Genomic DNA, 18,126 nt, shown 5'->3' with positions numbered 1-18,126 from the left:
ATATGGAGTCTTCTGAGTATACTGGTTTTGTCACGTCTAATCCTAAACTTTCAAATTGACCACTCGTGATTCTTCGACTTTCAAATTGTTACCATATGTGAGCTACGTTAACCACACATAGTCCTTCAACTTTCAAGATATAACAAGTCGCAGTCCTCTTAAAAGGACCATTGCTGGTTACAATTTGATAGTTGAAGGATCATGGGTGATAAACTTGGAACACAGATGATAACAATTTAAAAATCGAAAGACAACGTGTGGTCAATTTGAAAGTTTAGAATTAAACGCTGCAAAATCAGTATATTTGGAGGACCCCCGATGGTATTAACTCAGTAATTAAATAAGGCACATCAAATAACATAAAATTCTTTATAAAAAAATAATTTATATAACATTCTTAATATATTTATTTATTTTATAAAATACAACTCGATTTGACATTATAAAATTCCTCAGTACAAATTGATATGGTATTGATTGTATTCGGTACAACTATATATACTATTAAATTAAATGTTAGTATTGACAATATTCAATACAAAAAATAACATATACAATTTATATTCAATGCTTACTATCGAAATCACTTTCAAAAAAAAAAAAAAAAAAATCTATTGAAATCAATATTTATCGGCATAATAAAAAATGAAAAATACTCGTTACCCTTCCTAAATTTCTCTTCATGATGTGGCCCCTAATCATTGGATATCCATTAATAGACTAACCAACAACTAATTAAATAAAAAAAAAAATTAAACCAATCAAATATATCAAGCTAGAAGAGAAAAATATAGAGAATAAATTAAGGGCGTATAGTATTATACTCATAAAAAATTACTCTCTATATCCCATTTTATCTGTCCTACTTACTATTCATTGGGTCAAACTAACTCTTTCTTCTTTGTTTATTTTCTTTAGTATTTTTTACTTATTTTTAAATTTGATTTTTTGTGTTTAATAGTACTTTTAGTGTAGTTTCTATATATATAAATTTTGTATACAATTACTAAACTTAATATTATGAAAAATTAAATTAAAAATAAATTCAATCAAGCATCGTTAATCGAACCAAGACACATAAAATAGGACGAGGGTAGTACAGTTATGCTATGCATCCATATGCACCATGCATGGTGCATACGGATGCCAAAACGACGTCGTTTATTAAAAAAATGTGCGTCTCCCCTTTAAAAAAAATTCAGGTTCAATTCCCAGCAACAACATTATATTGTTCATTCATTCTGGAATTTTAGTTCATAGATTATGGAATTATAGTTCATTGATTATGGAATTATAGTTCATCGATTATGGAATTGTATTTCATCGATTCTGAAATTTTAGTTTATAGATTATGGAATTTTAGTTCATTCATTCTGGAATTTTTAGTTCATAGATTAGATTATGGAATTATAGTTCATCGATTATGGAATTATAGTTCATCGATTATGGAATTATAGTCCATCGATTATGGAATTTTAGTTTATATGTTGTTGCTGAGAATCAAACCTGATCTTTTTTTTTTTTTTAAGGAGAAAAGCGCGTTTTATTAAAACGACGTCGTTTTTGCACCGGATGCACAACATAATTTGCCCATAAATTTTGGTAGTAACTTTGTTTGTCCTAAAAAAGAAATTAATCCGGCCCATGTGATCCCTCTTACTATATTTATTGCAAAGTCACCCCTACAACCAATTCTATTTATCTTGTCCCTTCCACACCATGTTAGACCAAACATTCCGCAAATTGAACCCTTCTTTATTTGCTCTCCTCTCGTTTCATTCATCAAAGGGACTTTAATTTTTTTTTTTTTTAATTTATAAATTCATACTCCGTATCATTTACGGAGTAGTTAGCTATTATGACTCCCACGTTGACCTCTCAAGGAATGGTTTTGGCGACGGCGATGGCGGTTTCCGGCACCATGATCCTCCTGGTTTTCCGGCTGCAAAAATCTGTGCAGCAGCTTTCGGTAATCGACCCAATTCACCAGTCTTCTCGGCCTCTTCCTCGATCCTGTATCTCTTCAGGTACTTAAATCTCTTCTTTTATTTGTCTCTCGCCATAGCTTCTTCTCCCTTGTTCTTTTTCCCTGTTTTTAAGGATTTGAATATTTCAAGGGATTCTTCTCCTCCCAAAAGGTTGAATCCTCAACCCTAAAGCTTCCTACACTATGATCAGACAATGTATTTAAGAGGATGTAAATCACGATAATTCAATGGTTCAGTATACAAGACCATGGGATGGATGGGAATGGGAGTTGTGTTCTCTTTCATGTGCTTCCCCACTTGTTGTCTGGATGTTTTGGGAGCTAGAGCAATCAAAATTGACTGTTGGGTTGTTTTCTTGAAAAAAGTTTTGGTCCAATTTTCAAGTTTTTTCCCTTAACTTGTGAAAACCCCTTATTTTCCCCAATTGTTTTGGATCGTTTATTTGTTCCCTGCATGTGCAAAACATTATTTCCTTATTTTTCCTTGTGGAAAATTATATTTGACCCTTCAAAGTGGGAAGATATAGATTTGAATTTCCTATAAAATGCAGAGTCTACCTTAGGGGCATTTTGGGCATCAATATATTAGTCCGACCGTTCCCATTGACTTGGTAGCTCAGCATATATATTCACTTGGTAGCTCAGTAAATATGGTAAAATGGTAATGCTTACAAGAAATTTGTTTACTTTGCTATAATTTTTACAATACCCAATATTGATGTGCAAAAGGAATCTGTCTACTAAATTTCAAATCTTAATCTCTTCTTCTAAAGACTGAACCAATAAACTAAACTAGTGCAAACACTCTAATTGCTCTCTTGTTCTCCTCAAAGTAGCCTTATAAATTTGTTTTGGATAATGATTGAACAGAAGGCAAGAAAAAGAAGAAGAAGAGGGTGCACTTTGCAGATGATGTTGTGGACCCAATTGGGAATAGTGAAGAATACAGGAGGCTACACTGCAATAATTTCCCCCACGACAAACCATCTTCATCTTCCCATTCAAATTCAACACTGCAGAAGAGTGTGAAATCCCAAGAAATGCCAGCCAATAGAATGGCCCTCTACAGTGGGATCCTTAGGGACCGTGGCCTCACCAGGATGACCTATTCCTGTTAATCTTCTCAACTTTTCCTCTCTAACCCCCCCATTTTTGTACAAAATCTTTTCCCACCCCCATTTATCTTTTCATTTCTTTCACTTGTGAGAGGTTGTATTATGAGTGAGGTTGCTTTTGGTACAAAGAGTTACCATATTATTTTCATATCTTTAACAACGTTACGCTGTACATTAGTGTTGTAATTAGGTTCGAGTTAATTATGATTATTTTGAGATTGTGTAAACTGCAATACGTTACGGAGTAATTGATTTCTTTTGACCAATTTAGTGAAAGTAATGAATTGCTTTCTTCTTGATCCAACCAAATCTTAGAATGTTTTTCCTTGTTATCTCTGCTCGTCTGACTTAAACTGTGAAGGTTAATAATAGACAACCCTATGGGGAGTAGGATTTAGAATCTTGTGATGATTATCTAACTGTCTAATCAACTTGACTGTGGTATAGTTTAATTGTTGAAAATTAATTTCAGTTGGTCATTAAATTTAATTAATTCATGTTGGAGGGAACCTAACAATTGTCAAGCTTAACCACTTCCAGAGCGTTTGCTTGGAAAGAGCAAATTAAGAGAGCGTTTGCTTGGAAAGAGCAAATTAAGAGGGAAATGAATTCTAGAATTTAAGGGTGCGTTTGGAAACCCGGAAATGACTTCTGGAAAATATTTTCTAAAAAATGAGTCATTTTTCAGAAAACATTTCCCTATTCGGTGTTTGGCTACACAACGAAAAACTGTCTTTGTGTGTTTGATTCATTTTCCAGAAAATGAGTAGGAAAATGAAAAGAATTGAATACTTCAAAATTTTAATTATTTGATATTTTTGATAAAATTCTTTTGTCAATAAGACTCGTTATATATATATATATATATATATATATATATATATATATATATATATATATATATATATGTATGTATGTATGTATGTATGTATGTATGTATGTATGTATGTATGTATGTATGTATGTAAAATATACATACATACATACATACATACATACATACATACATACATACATACATACATACATACATACATACATACATACATACATACATACATACATACATACATACATACATATATATATATATATATATATATATATATATATATATATATATGTGAGTGAATTCCATTTTTGGTCCTACTGTTATAGGGGCATTTCCAATTTCAGTCCACTTTAATTTTTTTTGCCACTTTACAACCACTGTTATTGAATGTGTTCCACTTTTAGTCCACCGTTAATATTTCCGCCAAGAGGCCGTATAATCAAAGGGTATTTTGGTCTTTTTATGTTTGTCTCTTCTCTTTTAATCCAGGCGCTCCACCATCCTGCTCCGATAATCGAAGATGGTTCTTCGAACAACGAGAATGGGAAGCCAAAGTTACATCGTTTCGTTCGTTCCAACATGAGCCGGCGAGGTTTCTTAGGTTTTAGGTTTAATGTTCTCATTTCTTTAGTCAAACATAGTCTTGGATGAGAAGAAAGGTCAAAATACCCCTAGATTACACGGCCTCTTGATAGAAATACTAACGGTGGGACTAAAAGTGAAACACATTCAATAATAGTGGTTATAAAATGGCAAAAAAAATTAAGGTGGACTGAAATTGAAAAACACCCCAATAACAGTAGGACCAAAAATGGAATTCACTATATATATATATATATATATATATATATATATATATATATATATATATATATATATATATATATATATATATATAGAGTTGCACTCGGGTGCGAACGGCTCGCCCAGTCGCGAAATAGGAATGGATTCTGTTCGTCCACGTGTCCAGATCTAATGGATAAGAAACACTGATTTTTTTAAAAAACGCGGTGGCATTTTCGTAAATAATTGAACATTGAAGTGCAAGTAAAATGTATTACAAGTGCATGTAAAATGTATTATAGGTGCAAGTAAAAATTTACACTGAGCATCAATACTTAGTCGCACTTATAGTTCTAAGTAGTTGCACCTATAGTTCTAAGTAGTTGCACACATAGGTATAAGTAGTTGCATCTAGGTGTATGAATGTTTGCGAGTGGTTTTCAGGAGTATTACTACCCGCTGAACTCAGATCAATGAATGTTAACAAGACAAAATTACATGCACTTATAGGTGAAAGTAGGTGTACATATAGTTATAAGTAGTTGCACCTATAGTTATAAATAGTTGCACATATAGTTATAAGCACACCCAGGTGCATGAATGGTTGCGGAAAGTGAATGCTAACAAGGCAAAATTACATGCACTTATAGGTGAAAATAGGTGCACTTATAAGAGATTTTACTTGCACTTCGATGTTCAATTATTTACGAAAATGTTACCACGTTTTTTTTTTAAGTTATTAGATCTGGACACGTGTCACGCGCTGATTCGTTCGCATTTCCTTCCTGGGCACTTATTCGCACCTGAGTGCGTCCATATATATATATATATATATATATATATATATATATATATATATATATATATATATATATATATATATATATATATATATATATATATATAGTACGTAATATTAACATTTTAAAATATGTAATTTTTTAAACATTTTTAAATGCAAAAAAATTAATATTATTTGTAGACTTTACTTATTTTTTTGAACTTTGAAAAAAAAAAAGTCCGCGTTCTGGCCCATGGGGCCTGCCATCCCACATGGGGTGGGCTTTGGTAGGATGAACTTAGCCTGCGAGTTTGGTCGGCCGACTTGCAAAGGCCTGCAAAAAATTAGGCCCGAAAAATTTTGCATGTGCATCCCTTGGAAAATGACTTCCCAAAAAAAAAAAGGAAGTCGTTTTCCCCCAAAACATACCCATTTTCCTTTCACTAATGCATCATTTTCCATTGACCTCATTTTCCCCCCTCTTGCCAAACACTAAAAACTCGGAAAACATTGTCCGGAAGTCATTTTTCGGGTTTCCAAACACACCCTAAATTACAATTGTGAATTGTAGAATTTAAATTACATTATTTGATATGCATGAATAGAATGATTAGGAATTGAAAATGAAGAAATAAATAAATACTAAAATGTTCTTGTATAATAATAATGATAAAATAATAATTCACCATTGAATTACAATTTCACAAAGTGTGAAATTATAATTACAATTCATATAAAGGCTGTATGAATTGCAATTCCATAATTAGAGGGAATTGTAATTCCTCCAACAAAATCATGAAATTGCAATACAGTTCCATAAAGTTTGATGTATAGAAATAGAATTACAAATCCATCGTACCCAACACTCCATTAGAGGAACTAGACAAGAAGCCTTCACATGGATGTTGACATGTTGTATATGCAGGTTTGAGCTATTGTGGAAATAGATTCTTGCAAGTTGCTAGTTCTCAAAATTTTTCCCTAATATATACAACAAATGTTATAAGCCATGATTCATATTCCACCCCAATTTTGGGGAGTCATAACAAAAAAGTACTGATGGGCGGATACTTATCTTGTAGTATCAATCTATAATGAATAATTTGATTACAAAACTTTTTTGTAAAAAAATTTCGACGGCATATACTTCAGTTCTCAATTTTCTTCTTAATTTTTTTTTTCAATTTATAATATACATCTACCAACAACATTTTTTGTTCGTTTGTCTAATTTTTCATTTTTTATTTAGAAAATTAAAAATTTTTCTTACGAATAATGAGTATTAGAAGAGAGAAAACTCCATAATATTTTTTCCTTTATTATTAATAGCAATGCACCAAAACTCCATTGCACAAACTTCAATTTTAGGAAAAAAAAAAAAAAAAAAAACACCAAAATTAGTATTGTTGGAAGTACAAGGTGTAGGATATTGTGAGCATGAATTTGTTCGTTGGTCCCTTTCGTTGGACAAGATCGAACTAAAGATTGAACCCCAGCCTATGATAATCCGGCCACTAGCACGTTATAGACGTGTCAGGGGATTATTGGATGGTCAAGCATGGGCAACTGAGCAATTGATGGCACCAGATAGAAGGGTCCTTCCTGCATCTTCTTGGAAAAGAATCTGTATTCAATCCTTTCTGCTTTATGATTGGATGGTTTCCAATGCATGAATGGAAAGCAAATATATTTAAATATCATCCCCAACTTGTTTGTGTATTACACCAAGGTTTTCTTTTAAAAATAGAAATTTGCACCTTACTTCCAAAAATTCACATATATTTCTTCTCCCAATCTCAATGGTCCCACACTCCAACCAGACAACGCATTTGAAAAAATGTGAATCACGGTAACCGAATGACAAAATTCACATATATTTCTAACTTACAATCATGATAGACGAAAAAAATCGTGAGGAGTTGGTGTTCACAATAAGATTAATTCTTTAAGTTCAAGTAGTTTATCAATGTAAATAGTTAATAATTTTGTTTTGTTAACAATAATAGAGTGCATATTTCTTTTTTGAGTACAATAGTATTAACATGGCGTTTGGTTGGGAGGGATGAATTAGGGAGGAAAGGTATTATAATTCAATAGGAAAAATAGGTGGGAATAAAGTAGGAATTCAATTATATTGTTTGGTAGGTGATAGATACCCCAAATCAGAAGCCGCTCAGGATATAAAACAAGGCAGTCAGACTCAAGCACGACCAACACTTAGCAGATGGGCAATACCCATGATCTCGGTATGACATATAAAGCATCTGGAGATCGCGGTCAGTCATCTTCGAGCAATTGGCCATTCAGGAGGGCAGACACCTACTCAGGCGGAGATCGCCCGGCTCGGGTCAAGCGACCAGGTTCGACAGCTAGTGTGCCCTCGGTTGGATTCGTATATGAGACTCGGTTTGGCGACCAGCCTCGGAAATCGGTGTGTCCCCGACCGAATACCTCGCGGGATTCGGGTGGGCGATCAGGCTCCGCTGGCGGTGTGTCCCTGACCGGGTACCACTGATGAGGAAATCAATCAGGCGACCAGCCTCCATGGTCGAGGTGTCCTCGTCGGGGTATCGCGGCCCCTCAGAACCCCTCCTCGGCAGTCAGGCCATCCCCGACTGGGTGCGCGCCCAGAGGCGGTTACAGGCAGATTTCGCGGAGACTTCCTTATTTATTTTAAGTAATTTCCTTTGTTAGCTCAGACCGTTATGGTATGAAGTAGGCCGGATTCTATATCCGAATTGGCTCTACGTTAGCCCTACTTTCCATATAGAATTGGCTCTACGTCAGCCATACTTTCCTTGTAGGAATCTTGTACTCTATTATAAATATCCCCCGAGATCATCATGTAAAGGGACGACAATTCTAGCACTATAGCGGCCGAAACTCTAGGGAAATAATACCACATTATTTTCTCTATCACTTCACTCTTTTATTCATCTAACCCTTTAATTTAAGTATTTTACGGTAGTGTTGTTCCGCCGACCAGCATCCAGAATTTGTAAAACCAACAGTAGGGATGAATAAAATTACTGAGAATTGAAAGGAATAAGTGATATAAAGACTAAAATGTCTTTGTGTAATAATAGTAATAATAAAAAAAAATGGTCAAATAAATCATTTAACTACACACGAAACTGCAATTAGGTCATCGAACTCAAAAAAACTACAATTGGATTCTTGAACAACGCAAATTCATGTAATTTAACCTAAAATGACTCGTTTACCTATTAGGTTGTCCTCATCCCTGAAAGATGACCTCTTGCAAAATGATGTGGACTTTTTATTTTTATTTTGTTTTAATTTTTTATCCCATGTGTACGATATTATTTATCCCAGCAAAAGGCTGCCACACATGGCAGCCTTTTGACTTTTTTATTATTACTTTTTGTTATTTTAATATTATTTTATTATTATATTTATAATATAATATAATATAATATAATATGTTAGTGTTTAAATTTTGTAAATCCAAACTTGTAATTGGCAAATTATTATGGCAAAACTAGTTAGGTCAAGTTGTGTCTGTTACAGTCACTGAGTGATGATCTTGCCGAACAGTCACTACGCCAGTCGGGTTTTGGAAATTAGCAGTTGATTTTGCAGCCCTTATGACCAGCAATGCAGTTACCATATTGATGATTTTAGAAACCATTCTTGATGAAGTCAGGATTGGCAAAAAGGAAAAATGGCAAGTAATCTTGGTCTACAAGGAAACCCTAGAAGATTACTTGTCATCCAAGTCTCAAAGTATTATATATACTAGTTGTTTACATGGGAAAAAGGTGAGAGAGAAAAAAATAGAGAGGAGCTTTACAAGAAATATCTTTCAAGATTTGAATGTCAAAAAATCGCTCTCCACGAATTACAAAGAAAATACTTTGAGTTATCATCTTCTCAAGACACCATTGATGATCTGAGTTTAACAATAATCTTGGGAAGAATTTCTACAGAGCTTAAATTAGTGGACCGTATTCCATACAACTGTGGGAACAGTGGTGAGTGGGTCAGCGAGACGGACAGCAACAACACGGATCTCCAAAGGGACTTTGGACGCTGAAGCACGGATCTCCGAGCTCGACAATCCTCTATAGCTTTCAAAAGATTGGATATTACCGTGTGGTGTGTAACACACATTGGGTGAGAAGGTTTCTCTTACCGTCTATTTGATTTGCTGTTGAGATAGTGGATTGGACTCACTGATAGTGGTCCCCCAGACATAGATAGACACTGTATCGAATTGGGTAAACAATATTTTGTGTCTTTTACTTCTGTTTGATTTGATTTCCGCACCAAGACTATTCACTGATCTACCGACTAATCTACGACAGTGCTAAGTCAATCACTCAAACAGAATCATATTGAAATATTATCTAGACACAATATTTAACACAAATACAGAAATTACATAATATAATATGAAAGTAGGACCACTTTTGAAAGTGAAAGAGTATTGTAGTGATGTAAAGAAAATAGTTGAAGAATTGTAAATTTGATGATGTGGAAGTGAGACCAATTTTTAAAAGAGAGAGAGTATTGTAGGGATAAGGATAGCCTTAATAGGATGACATGGTGATTATCGAATTTAAAAATATTTATTTTATTTTATTTTAGTAATTTTAAATAAAATAATTATTAAAAAAAAAAAACGTTGGAGACAAAGGAGAGTTGGAGATGAAGAGTGGTCCCTTCGTCTCCGACAGGGAGATGAAGGTCCAACTCCAGTCCATGGCCGGAGACGAAGGGTGGTCCATTCGTCTCCGGGCATGGACTGGTGTTGGACCTTCTACTCCGGCAGGATCTCTTCATCAACTCAATTAAAATTGCTCCAATAATAAATCATTTAATTGCTTAATTCATAATTTATTCTACCAATTTTTTTAAAGTGTTAAAAAATTGGTATATGAAAAAACAAAATATTTTTAAAAAATAGGCATGTGAAAATCGAAGATGGTTTGGCTGTTTTTGAAGTAAGTGTTAAATTTTTGATATATCAAAAAACGAAATATTTTGTAAAAAAAAAAGGGAAATTCTATTTACACCACCTATTTTGCTATTTGCACCACCTATTTAGTAGGTCAAATAGCTTTATAGGTGGTGTAAATGTAAATTTGCTATTTACACCACTAGCATTAAATATGGTCAAAGATTATTATTCATTTTTCATTTTTTAAATTAAAATTATTAAATAAATGAAAAAAAAAACAAAAAAAAGAAGAACACCCCCGTCACCTTTTCAGGTGAGAAAGCAGGGACTGCCTTCTCCGGTGAGAAGGCAACCCAGTGGATTTTTTAAAAAAAAAAAAAAATGAAGAAAACCATCGCCTTCTTCGGTGAGAAGGCGATAGACATGCCTTCTCACTGGAGAAGGCAACTCGGTTGCCTTCTCTAAGACGGCAACTCGGTTGCCTTCTCTAAGACGGCAACTCACTGGAGAAGGCAACCCGCTAGGCTGCTTTCTCACCAGAGAAGGCAACCCACTGGGCTGCCTTCTCACCGGAGAAGGCAGCCCAGTTTCCTTCTCCGGTGAGAAGCACCGGAGAAGGCGCGATTTTTTTTTTTTTTTTTTTTTAAATTTTGAATTAATTAATTATTATTTAAACCTAATAAATGTGATTTAATTAAGGTGGTGCAAATAATATTTTGACCACTTATTAGGCTATTTGCACTACCTATGTATTTATTATAAGTTTTTAACTTTTTATATTTTTAATGTACTTTTTATCTTATTTTGATCAAAGTAGGGTGCAAATAGCAACACCCAAAAAAAAAATAGACATGTGAAAATACAAGATGATTTGGCTCTTTATTGATTACTTCAAAAAACCCCACGCCCAATCCATTGCTGCGGCAGTCGGCCATTATTCCAAGAAAACGGCAATATATGATGCCAAAATTGGAGATAATAACATAAAAAAGAAAACATAAAAAAGAAAAAAGAGAGAGAGGGTGGGGGAGGGGTAAAGACATAAAGTAAGAGAAGAAAAACATAAAATATTCCATAATTATTAGTATTTTTAAAGTTTATTTGTTGGGGGATTCCTGCCTTTCTAGCATATATATATGGAGTGGCTCATAATGGACAAGGCTACCATTTTTATTAAAAGAATTCAGACATTGACCACTCATAGGTATTGTTTAATTTGAAATACATAATTCACTCTAAACTGTTGAAATAATGATGTATTTTAAAGTTTTTAGGATTAGTGTTTTGGCAAAGATATAGGTCATGTTTGGTAAATGACTGTTAGCTGATAGCGGTTAGTTGTTAGGTGATTGGATTAATTAGATGGTATAACTAGTTGATAACGTTAGTTGATTGTAGAAAAGTGTTTGGTAAATTAGATGTTAGTTGAAAGTTGTTTGGTATAATTTCTACTTTTCTAAAAAAGTTAATTGAAAAAGTTGCTTTGGTCAACTTTTTGAATTTTAGCATTTTTAAGTTACAAAAAGCTTTGAACAGATACTACAATATAATAGAGTCAGTAGCATTCAAAAAAAAAAGTTACAAAAAAAACTAATTAACCAAACACTTATATTGATTTTTTAACAAAATCAAACAATTAATAGCGGTCAAATAAATTAAAATTGATTGATAAAGCTAACTATTTTATCAAACATGGCCATAATCTTTTTATAAAAAAAATCTTTTAATTATATTTTCAAAAATGAGGCTCCAAATTTGTTGTCCATCTATGTGGGATCATTGGATCGACAATTAATTTTTGGAAGAGGGGCGTTGAGCTCCTCTTACAGATGAGTGCAAGGCTCTTTTTTTCCTTGAGTTTTTGACTTTTGTTATGGGATCATTTTAATCTCACATTATGTACAAAGTGTTGGAAAAAATAGCTTAAAATTACATAAAATGACATATTAAGTGGCTATTTTGTGGTACAATTATCAGTTGGGTCCACTTTCGATTTGAGTCGGGTCAAAGTGTATTCGGATTCTTCGTAGTAAGACGAAGAGATTGATATATTGTACGCTCAAAACGGATAATGGGTGAATGAGATATTGATTCTCAAAGTAGACCCATTGGAGTTTGGAAATGAAGGGAAAATAGTGGACTTTGTCCCACATTGGTTTGGAAACAAGATTTGTCCCCCTTATATACATGAGCTCTTTTGAAGCTTGTACATTTGTATAGCATAGAGGCTCTCTCGCGGGGGGGGGGGGGGGGGGGGGGGGGGTTGCAAATCAGAATCCCTCTAGAGGAGATCGAAAAGGCTTGATTCAAGCCCGCGCAGGCACGAATGTCGGGTTGCACCGTTTTAATCCTACTTAGTGGGTGACTATTACAGGTGTTACACAATTGGTTTTAATACCAATTTAATGGCCATGTTGAATGCTAGCACTCCAACATCCCTATATAAAGAGAGGTAGAGCAGTAGCTTTTTACACAGTACAGAAACAAGAGGAATTCCAGTAGCTTTCAGCTTCTCAAAACTCTGCTTCTACTCTCTTCTTTACCAACTAGTGTTCACTGCTTTGCTTTGTTTGCTTGGTTCTTTGTTTAGGTGCTTAAACAAAGAATCGAAACACGTTTTATCCTGGGAAACCTAGGCTACAACGCTCCTAGCACTTGTGGAAGGTAGCAAATAAGATTTTAAGGAAAAGAACTTTGTGTTCGAACTCGTGCTAAACCTATACCCAAACACTCAACCTTTTCCTTCCCAGTTTTTCTGTTTTTCCCATATAATATTAATTTTTCCGTAGGATTATTATTATTTTGGAATTTTCCACCTTATTACCCAACACAAAGAGAAGCCACACGTGACTCATCTTTATTATTATTATTATTATTATTATTATTATTATTATTATTATTATTATTATTATTATTATTATTATTATTACTATTTTATTACTACATAATAATAATAATAATAATAATAATAATAATAATAATAATAATGCTTTTATATAGTCTTTTTTTTTACATGTTAACAGCTAATAGTAAACAATTAATTTTACCAAATATCTCTTTACAAATCGCTAATGAAATCTGTAGGTCAAAATCCTCGTCAAACCGCTATTTGTCAAACAAAGCCTTAAAGATAAAATGTACTCCCTCCATCCCATTTTATTCTTAGACATGTATGTCTTAGGAGCCAATATTTATTGTTTTGGGTATTGATTTTTTATTAAATAAATATAATAAATAATTGTTTTTGTTTATTTTATTTTGGCTTAATTATTAATATTTGATATTATTTCGTACAATCTTCTTAATTTTTCATTCTTAAAAGTTAAGAATATGAGTGACAAAAAATTTATTAATGAAGTATTATAAAAATGTTCAGTCATAGAAATTTAATTGGGCATTAAAATTCCGATAAGACTAGCACATTGTCCTTCTTAGGGTGAGTCTCATGTCATTCCGTATGAGATACAAAGAGTGGACATGTGGATGATTGTTAGAGGACAAGTCATTGAACAATGACTCTTACAACGTACCGCATGGTGTTTACCTACGTGTCATTGGTATGTTGTATGTTACAAGTATGCAATAATCATTTGACTTGAGGCGACATAGTTGTCTTGTACATATGATGGACTAGTTTTTGCCAATATGCGTCTTTTTTCCTTATTCCCTATTCTCAAAGGCCTCCTAGAATATTTACCAATGCCTCAAGATCTACAGTTTGGGAAGATCTTCTAATTTCTAAACTTAAAGTCTACTGTTTGGGGCATCTTCCGATTTCCCAAACTTATAACATTTCGATCATGAGAATATAAGATATTAAAACTCAATCAATTCTAGAAGAATATATCTTCTATAAAGTATAAACTAGAAAAGAGAGGATGCATAATCTTTTCTTCGTATTCACTAGTGCATGTATATTATCTTTGAAAGTAATAAATACACTAGTAAAATTACAACATCACTTAGGAAAATGTTATAAATAAGAATTCAAATCAATGGTAGGGGCTCCTCTAAGATTGCCGTTATCTCATTAATGACCTGAGTACCTAACCATTATATATATATATATATATATATATATATATATATATATATATATATATAGTGTGATTGTGCGGTTTAATTTGGGTCATTCATCTCGCTTAAATTAACGTTCAGGATTATCAAAATTAAAAAAAAAAAAAACACGGTGACAATTTTGTAATTTTTACATCTAGGTCAAAATTAAGGTGAGTGGTTCTGTGATTAATGTGCGTGAATTTTGTATATAAGATGCATGAGTCTTGTGTGTAAGGTGCGTGAGTTTTGTGCTTAATGTGCGTGGGTTGTGCTTAATGTGAGTAGTTGTTAAAACTTAAAGTGTGAACTTTTGTGCTTAAGGTGCGTGAGATTTGTTCTTAATGTGAGTGGAGTTTGTGCTTAATGTGCGTAGGGTTTGTGCTTAAGTGTGTGAGGTTAGTGATTAATGTCAGTAGTTGTTGAAACTTAAGGTCTGTGAGTTAATACTTAAAGTGCGTGGATTTTGTGCTTACACTACTACAAAAAAGGGCCTTAACGTCGGATTTTTTTACCCCATTTAACGTCGGATTTTTTACCCCATTTAACGTCAGTTTTCGACCGACATCTAGGTAGCAGACGTCGTAAATAATGAGATACGACGTCGGTTAAAAAAACCGACGTCGTATAATTTTTAAAAGGGAAATATTAACATACGACGTCGGTTATTAAGAAAAAACCGACGTCGTACATTTTAAAAATTAATTTTAATTAAGAAACGACGTCGGGTTTTTTAAAAAACCCGACGTCGTATGTTTAAAAAATATAATAAATTCACATAAGACGTCGATTTTTATGAAACAATCGACGTCTTATGTGAACTAAAAAAAAAAAAAAAATTAACGACGTCAATTTTTTTTTTTTAATTTATGGATTTTCCACCGAATTAATCCTGTACAGCTTAACAATTTTTAAAACCAGCAATTCTTAAAATTAATCGAACTAATAATAAATCTTACAATTAATTTATAAAGCAACTCAGATCATCTAACTAAACAAGTTAAATTAATAGTAATTCTACAATTGATAATAATAATAATTTCATACTTAAATTATCAACATCAACTAAACATCAAGCATTGTTTAAACTCATTCATCAATAAGATACATAGATCACACATCTCTAACTTCATCAATCTCATATTGATTGTAGGACAAACCTCCTTATCTCTTTAAATGCTACAAAGTTGAAAAAAAAAAAGTGAGTAATCAATGACTCCCCCCTATAATAAACATCATTCATAAAACATCAAGGGGATCAATATCAATCAACACCATTCCTTAACACGCTATCTCTTTCAGCACATAATGACTCCCCCTTTAAGATGTGTCTATTCCACAATGAAATGAATAGGGCCAAATAGTGAAATAATGGAATAAAATGGAAATATAAGAAAAATCATCAGGAAATTCACATTCTTAATGGCATATGCAGCAAGTAAAAAGTGAGTAATCAAGGGGATAAATAAGGAAGTAAGCATTGAACTCAACATTAGTAACAGAATGGAATTTGTTTACTCTAGTAATTAAAGCCTTGGGGAGAGGAGTAGCTTCCTTTATTTATTATGTCTCTTCCAAATACTCTTGTATGCCTATATATTGATCTGTAATCTGTAGTTAGGAGTATGAATAAGAAACCTTTCTAGCCTTTTAACAGAAGAGAAGACAATCATAATTCAAAAGACACTCTGACCCCTTTCCCTACCCAAAATTATAATCAACAAAGACGAACACAAAATCAAAAACATGTGATTCATTGTAAATTTTGATAAAAGAATAAACAAATAGCTCATTTTAAGGAGATACACAAATTGCCAGCAAGTTAATTCACATCATTGACTCTAACAAATTTTATCAGGCCATTACCTGTATGTTACGCATTTTGCTGGATTTGCCGGTGTAAATGGTGTAATTGCACAATCCAATACATATAGCCATTTGTACCACCAACCTGGTCCTCAACTAGATTTCTTAGAAGGAAGAATCCTTCTCTCGGCTGTTCACGTTGCCTCACAAGGTGACATAATTGATAATACGATGGGTCACTTTGTCTAAACTTTCTAAGCAAGCCCATCAATTTTCTTGACACTTCATTATCTTGCTCATGCAGGCAAACCTGATTCTCAAGGAGACAAAGAATAGCCACATCAGAGGAAATTTTACAAAATTAAGTGCAAAATAAAGCTAAGGTAGCATGTCAACTTTGGCATTTTTAACTCAAAGATCATTATCATTCACAATTAAGCTAGCTATTTACAAAAAGGCAGTGGCAGTCAAAATAAATAGACCACTTTTTGATGCCATTATGAATATGTATCTCAATAATTGGGGAGGTTTGAGTACAAACAATGGATTCCTATTTGACATGTAGAAGTTCATTATTCATGCAATTGATTTTTCAAATGTTCAGGAAGCTAAAACATGACAGTAATTATGAATAGCAAGCATAAACAACCAAGTCCATGGTGCATCCTACCTTTGAGAATTCTGTAGCAAATTCATCACCCAATAAACTCTTGATGATATTTGTTGAAAGCATTTTACCAAACCATATAACAAACCGAAAACCATCATCATAGATATAGAGACCTCTGACATCTAAGCTATCTACAGTAAGCGGCAGCGTTTTCAACATGTTCTCGGACTCCCCAGTCAAGGGGGATGTCTGAAAATCAGAGAGGAATTTATTAAGAAATCCAGAAATAGAGGGAAAGTAACTTTCTCATAGTGAACTGAGATATCAATAATAAGTTCTTCAATTTAATCAGCATCTATTAATAAGGGAAAAAGAAAGAAACTTACTTTCAAAAGATATTCATCTACACGAATCAGGTTAGGATACAAAAGTTTCAACAGTTTTGCAACTGGCAATGCCATCATAGTATATCCAGAGGCACAGCGTTCATCAAGCTGTGCATCAGAATAACCACCACGTAGGGGCGTTGACTTGGACAAAGCTAATCCATACAAGGGCAATAGTTTCAGTGACTCTGGGTATATCATCCTTCCCCCAGGCGATGTTGTACAACATACAAATTTCAATATTCTCTGAGGGCTTTAACAACTCTCAGTTGAATAGAACTCCGAGCCTCTTCCAATTTAGTGGAGAGCGTTTTCTCAATTGCTGCACATAAAATCATATTTGAGAGATCAAGAACCACTTTAACCTACATTCAAAATCAAAGAGTAACGGAATGCAATGAAAGAAAAGTGATTTTTTTTATACCTAGGCACCTAGCCTAGAGAACAAAGATACAATTGCACCAGCATCAGCAAGGCGATACATTTCTCCTAATTCTGCAACCACAGGTGCTGCTGCTGTGTGTACCCTAATACGTCTTTCTCCATAAGAGGATGTGTACCTTCATACTATTAAGGAACCCTAAATTTCCCAAAGATAAGAGGAAAAACTAAATACCTGTGTATTCAATATCAAGTAGAAATTTCATCTCCATACCAAAGCGTGGTGGCGCGGCGGTGTCCGAAAGCGTCCGATTAGGGCTGTTGGGGCGACACGACGGTGCGGTGAGGGGTGAGGCAGCTGGCGACGGCGGTGGCGGCGAGAAGAAGGAAAAGGTGGAGCGGCTGTGGCGACGAAGGTGGAGCAGCTGTGGCGACGACGGTGGAGCGGCTTTGCGACGAGCAGAA

General features: G+C 33.8%; 2 protein-coding genes and 1 long non-coding RNA gene across 3 annotated transcripts; 2 read left to right on the top strand and 1 right to left on the bottom strand.

Annotated features, from left to right (window-relative positions):
* Window positions 1–1,691: 1,691 nt before the first annotated feature.
* Window positions 1,692–3,393, top strand: LOC109154724. Its single transcript, XM_019302454.1, has 2 exons — window positions 1,692–2,027; window positions 2,858–3,393. Exons 1-2 carry the CDS (start codon window positions 1,859–1,861, stop codon window positions 3,103–3,105), a joined length of 417 nt encoding a protein of 138 aa, XP_019157999.1. The 5' UTR covers window positions 1,692–1,858; the 3' UTR covers window positions 3,106–3,393.
* A 2,526-nt stretch (window positions 3,394–5,919) lies between these two features.
* On the top strand, window positions 5,920–15,993 carry LOC109156294. Its single transcript, XR_002049988.1, has 3 exons — window positions 5,920–6,058; window positions 12,591–12,594; window positions 15,981–15,993. It is a non-coding gene; the product is annotated as an uncharacterized LOC109156294 (long non-coding RNA).
* Window positions 15,994–16,856: 863 nt separating this feature from the next.
* Window positions 16,857–17,481, bottom strand: LOC109155277 (protein transport protein Sec24-like At3g07100). Its single transcript, XM_019302963.1, has 3 exons — window positions 17,281–17,481; window positions 16,955–17,143; window positions 16,857–16,892 (listed from the first exon to the last, which is right to left on the bottom strand). Exons 1-3 carry the CDS (start codon window positions 17,479–17,481, stop codon window positions 16,857–16,859), a joined length of 426 nt encoding a protein of 141 aa, XP_019158508.1.
* Between the last annotated feature and the right edge of the window lie 645 nt (window positions 17,482–18,126).

This window comes from Ipomoea nil, unplaced genomic scaffold (assembly GCF_001879475.1).
Source record: "Ipomoea nil cultivar Tokyo-kokei standard unplaced genomic scaffold, Asagao_1.1 scaffold0276, whole genome shotgun sequence".
Lineage (NCBI taxonomy): Eukaryota > Viridiplantae > Streptophyta > Magnoliopsida > Solanales > Convolvulaceae > Ipomoea > Ipomoea nil.
Note: the sequence above shows the minus strand (reverse complement) of the source record. Positions and strands in the feature narration are given on the sequence as shown.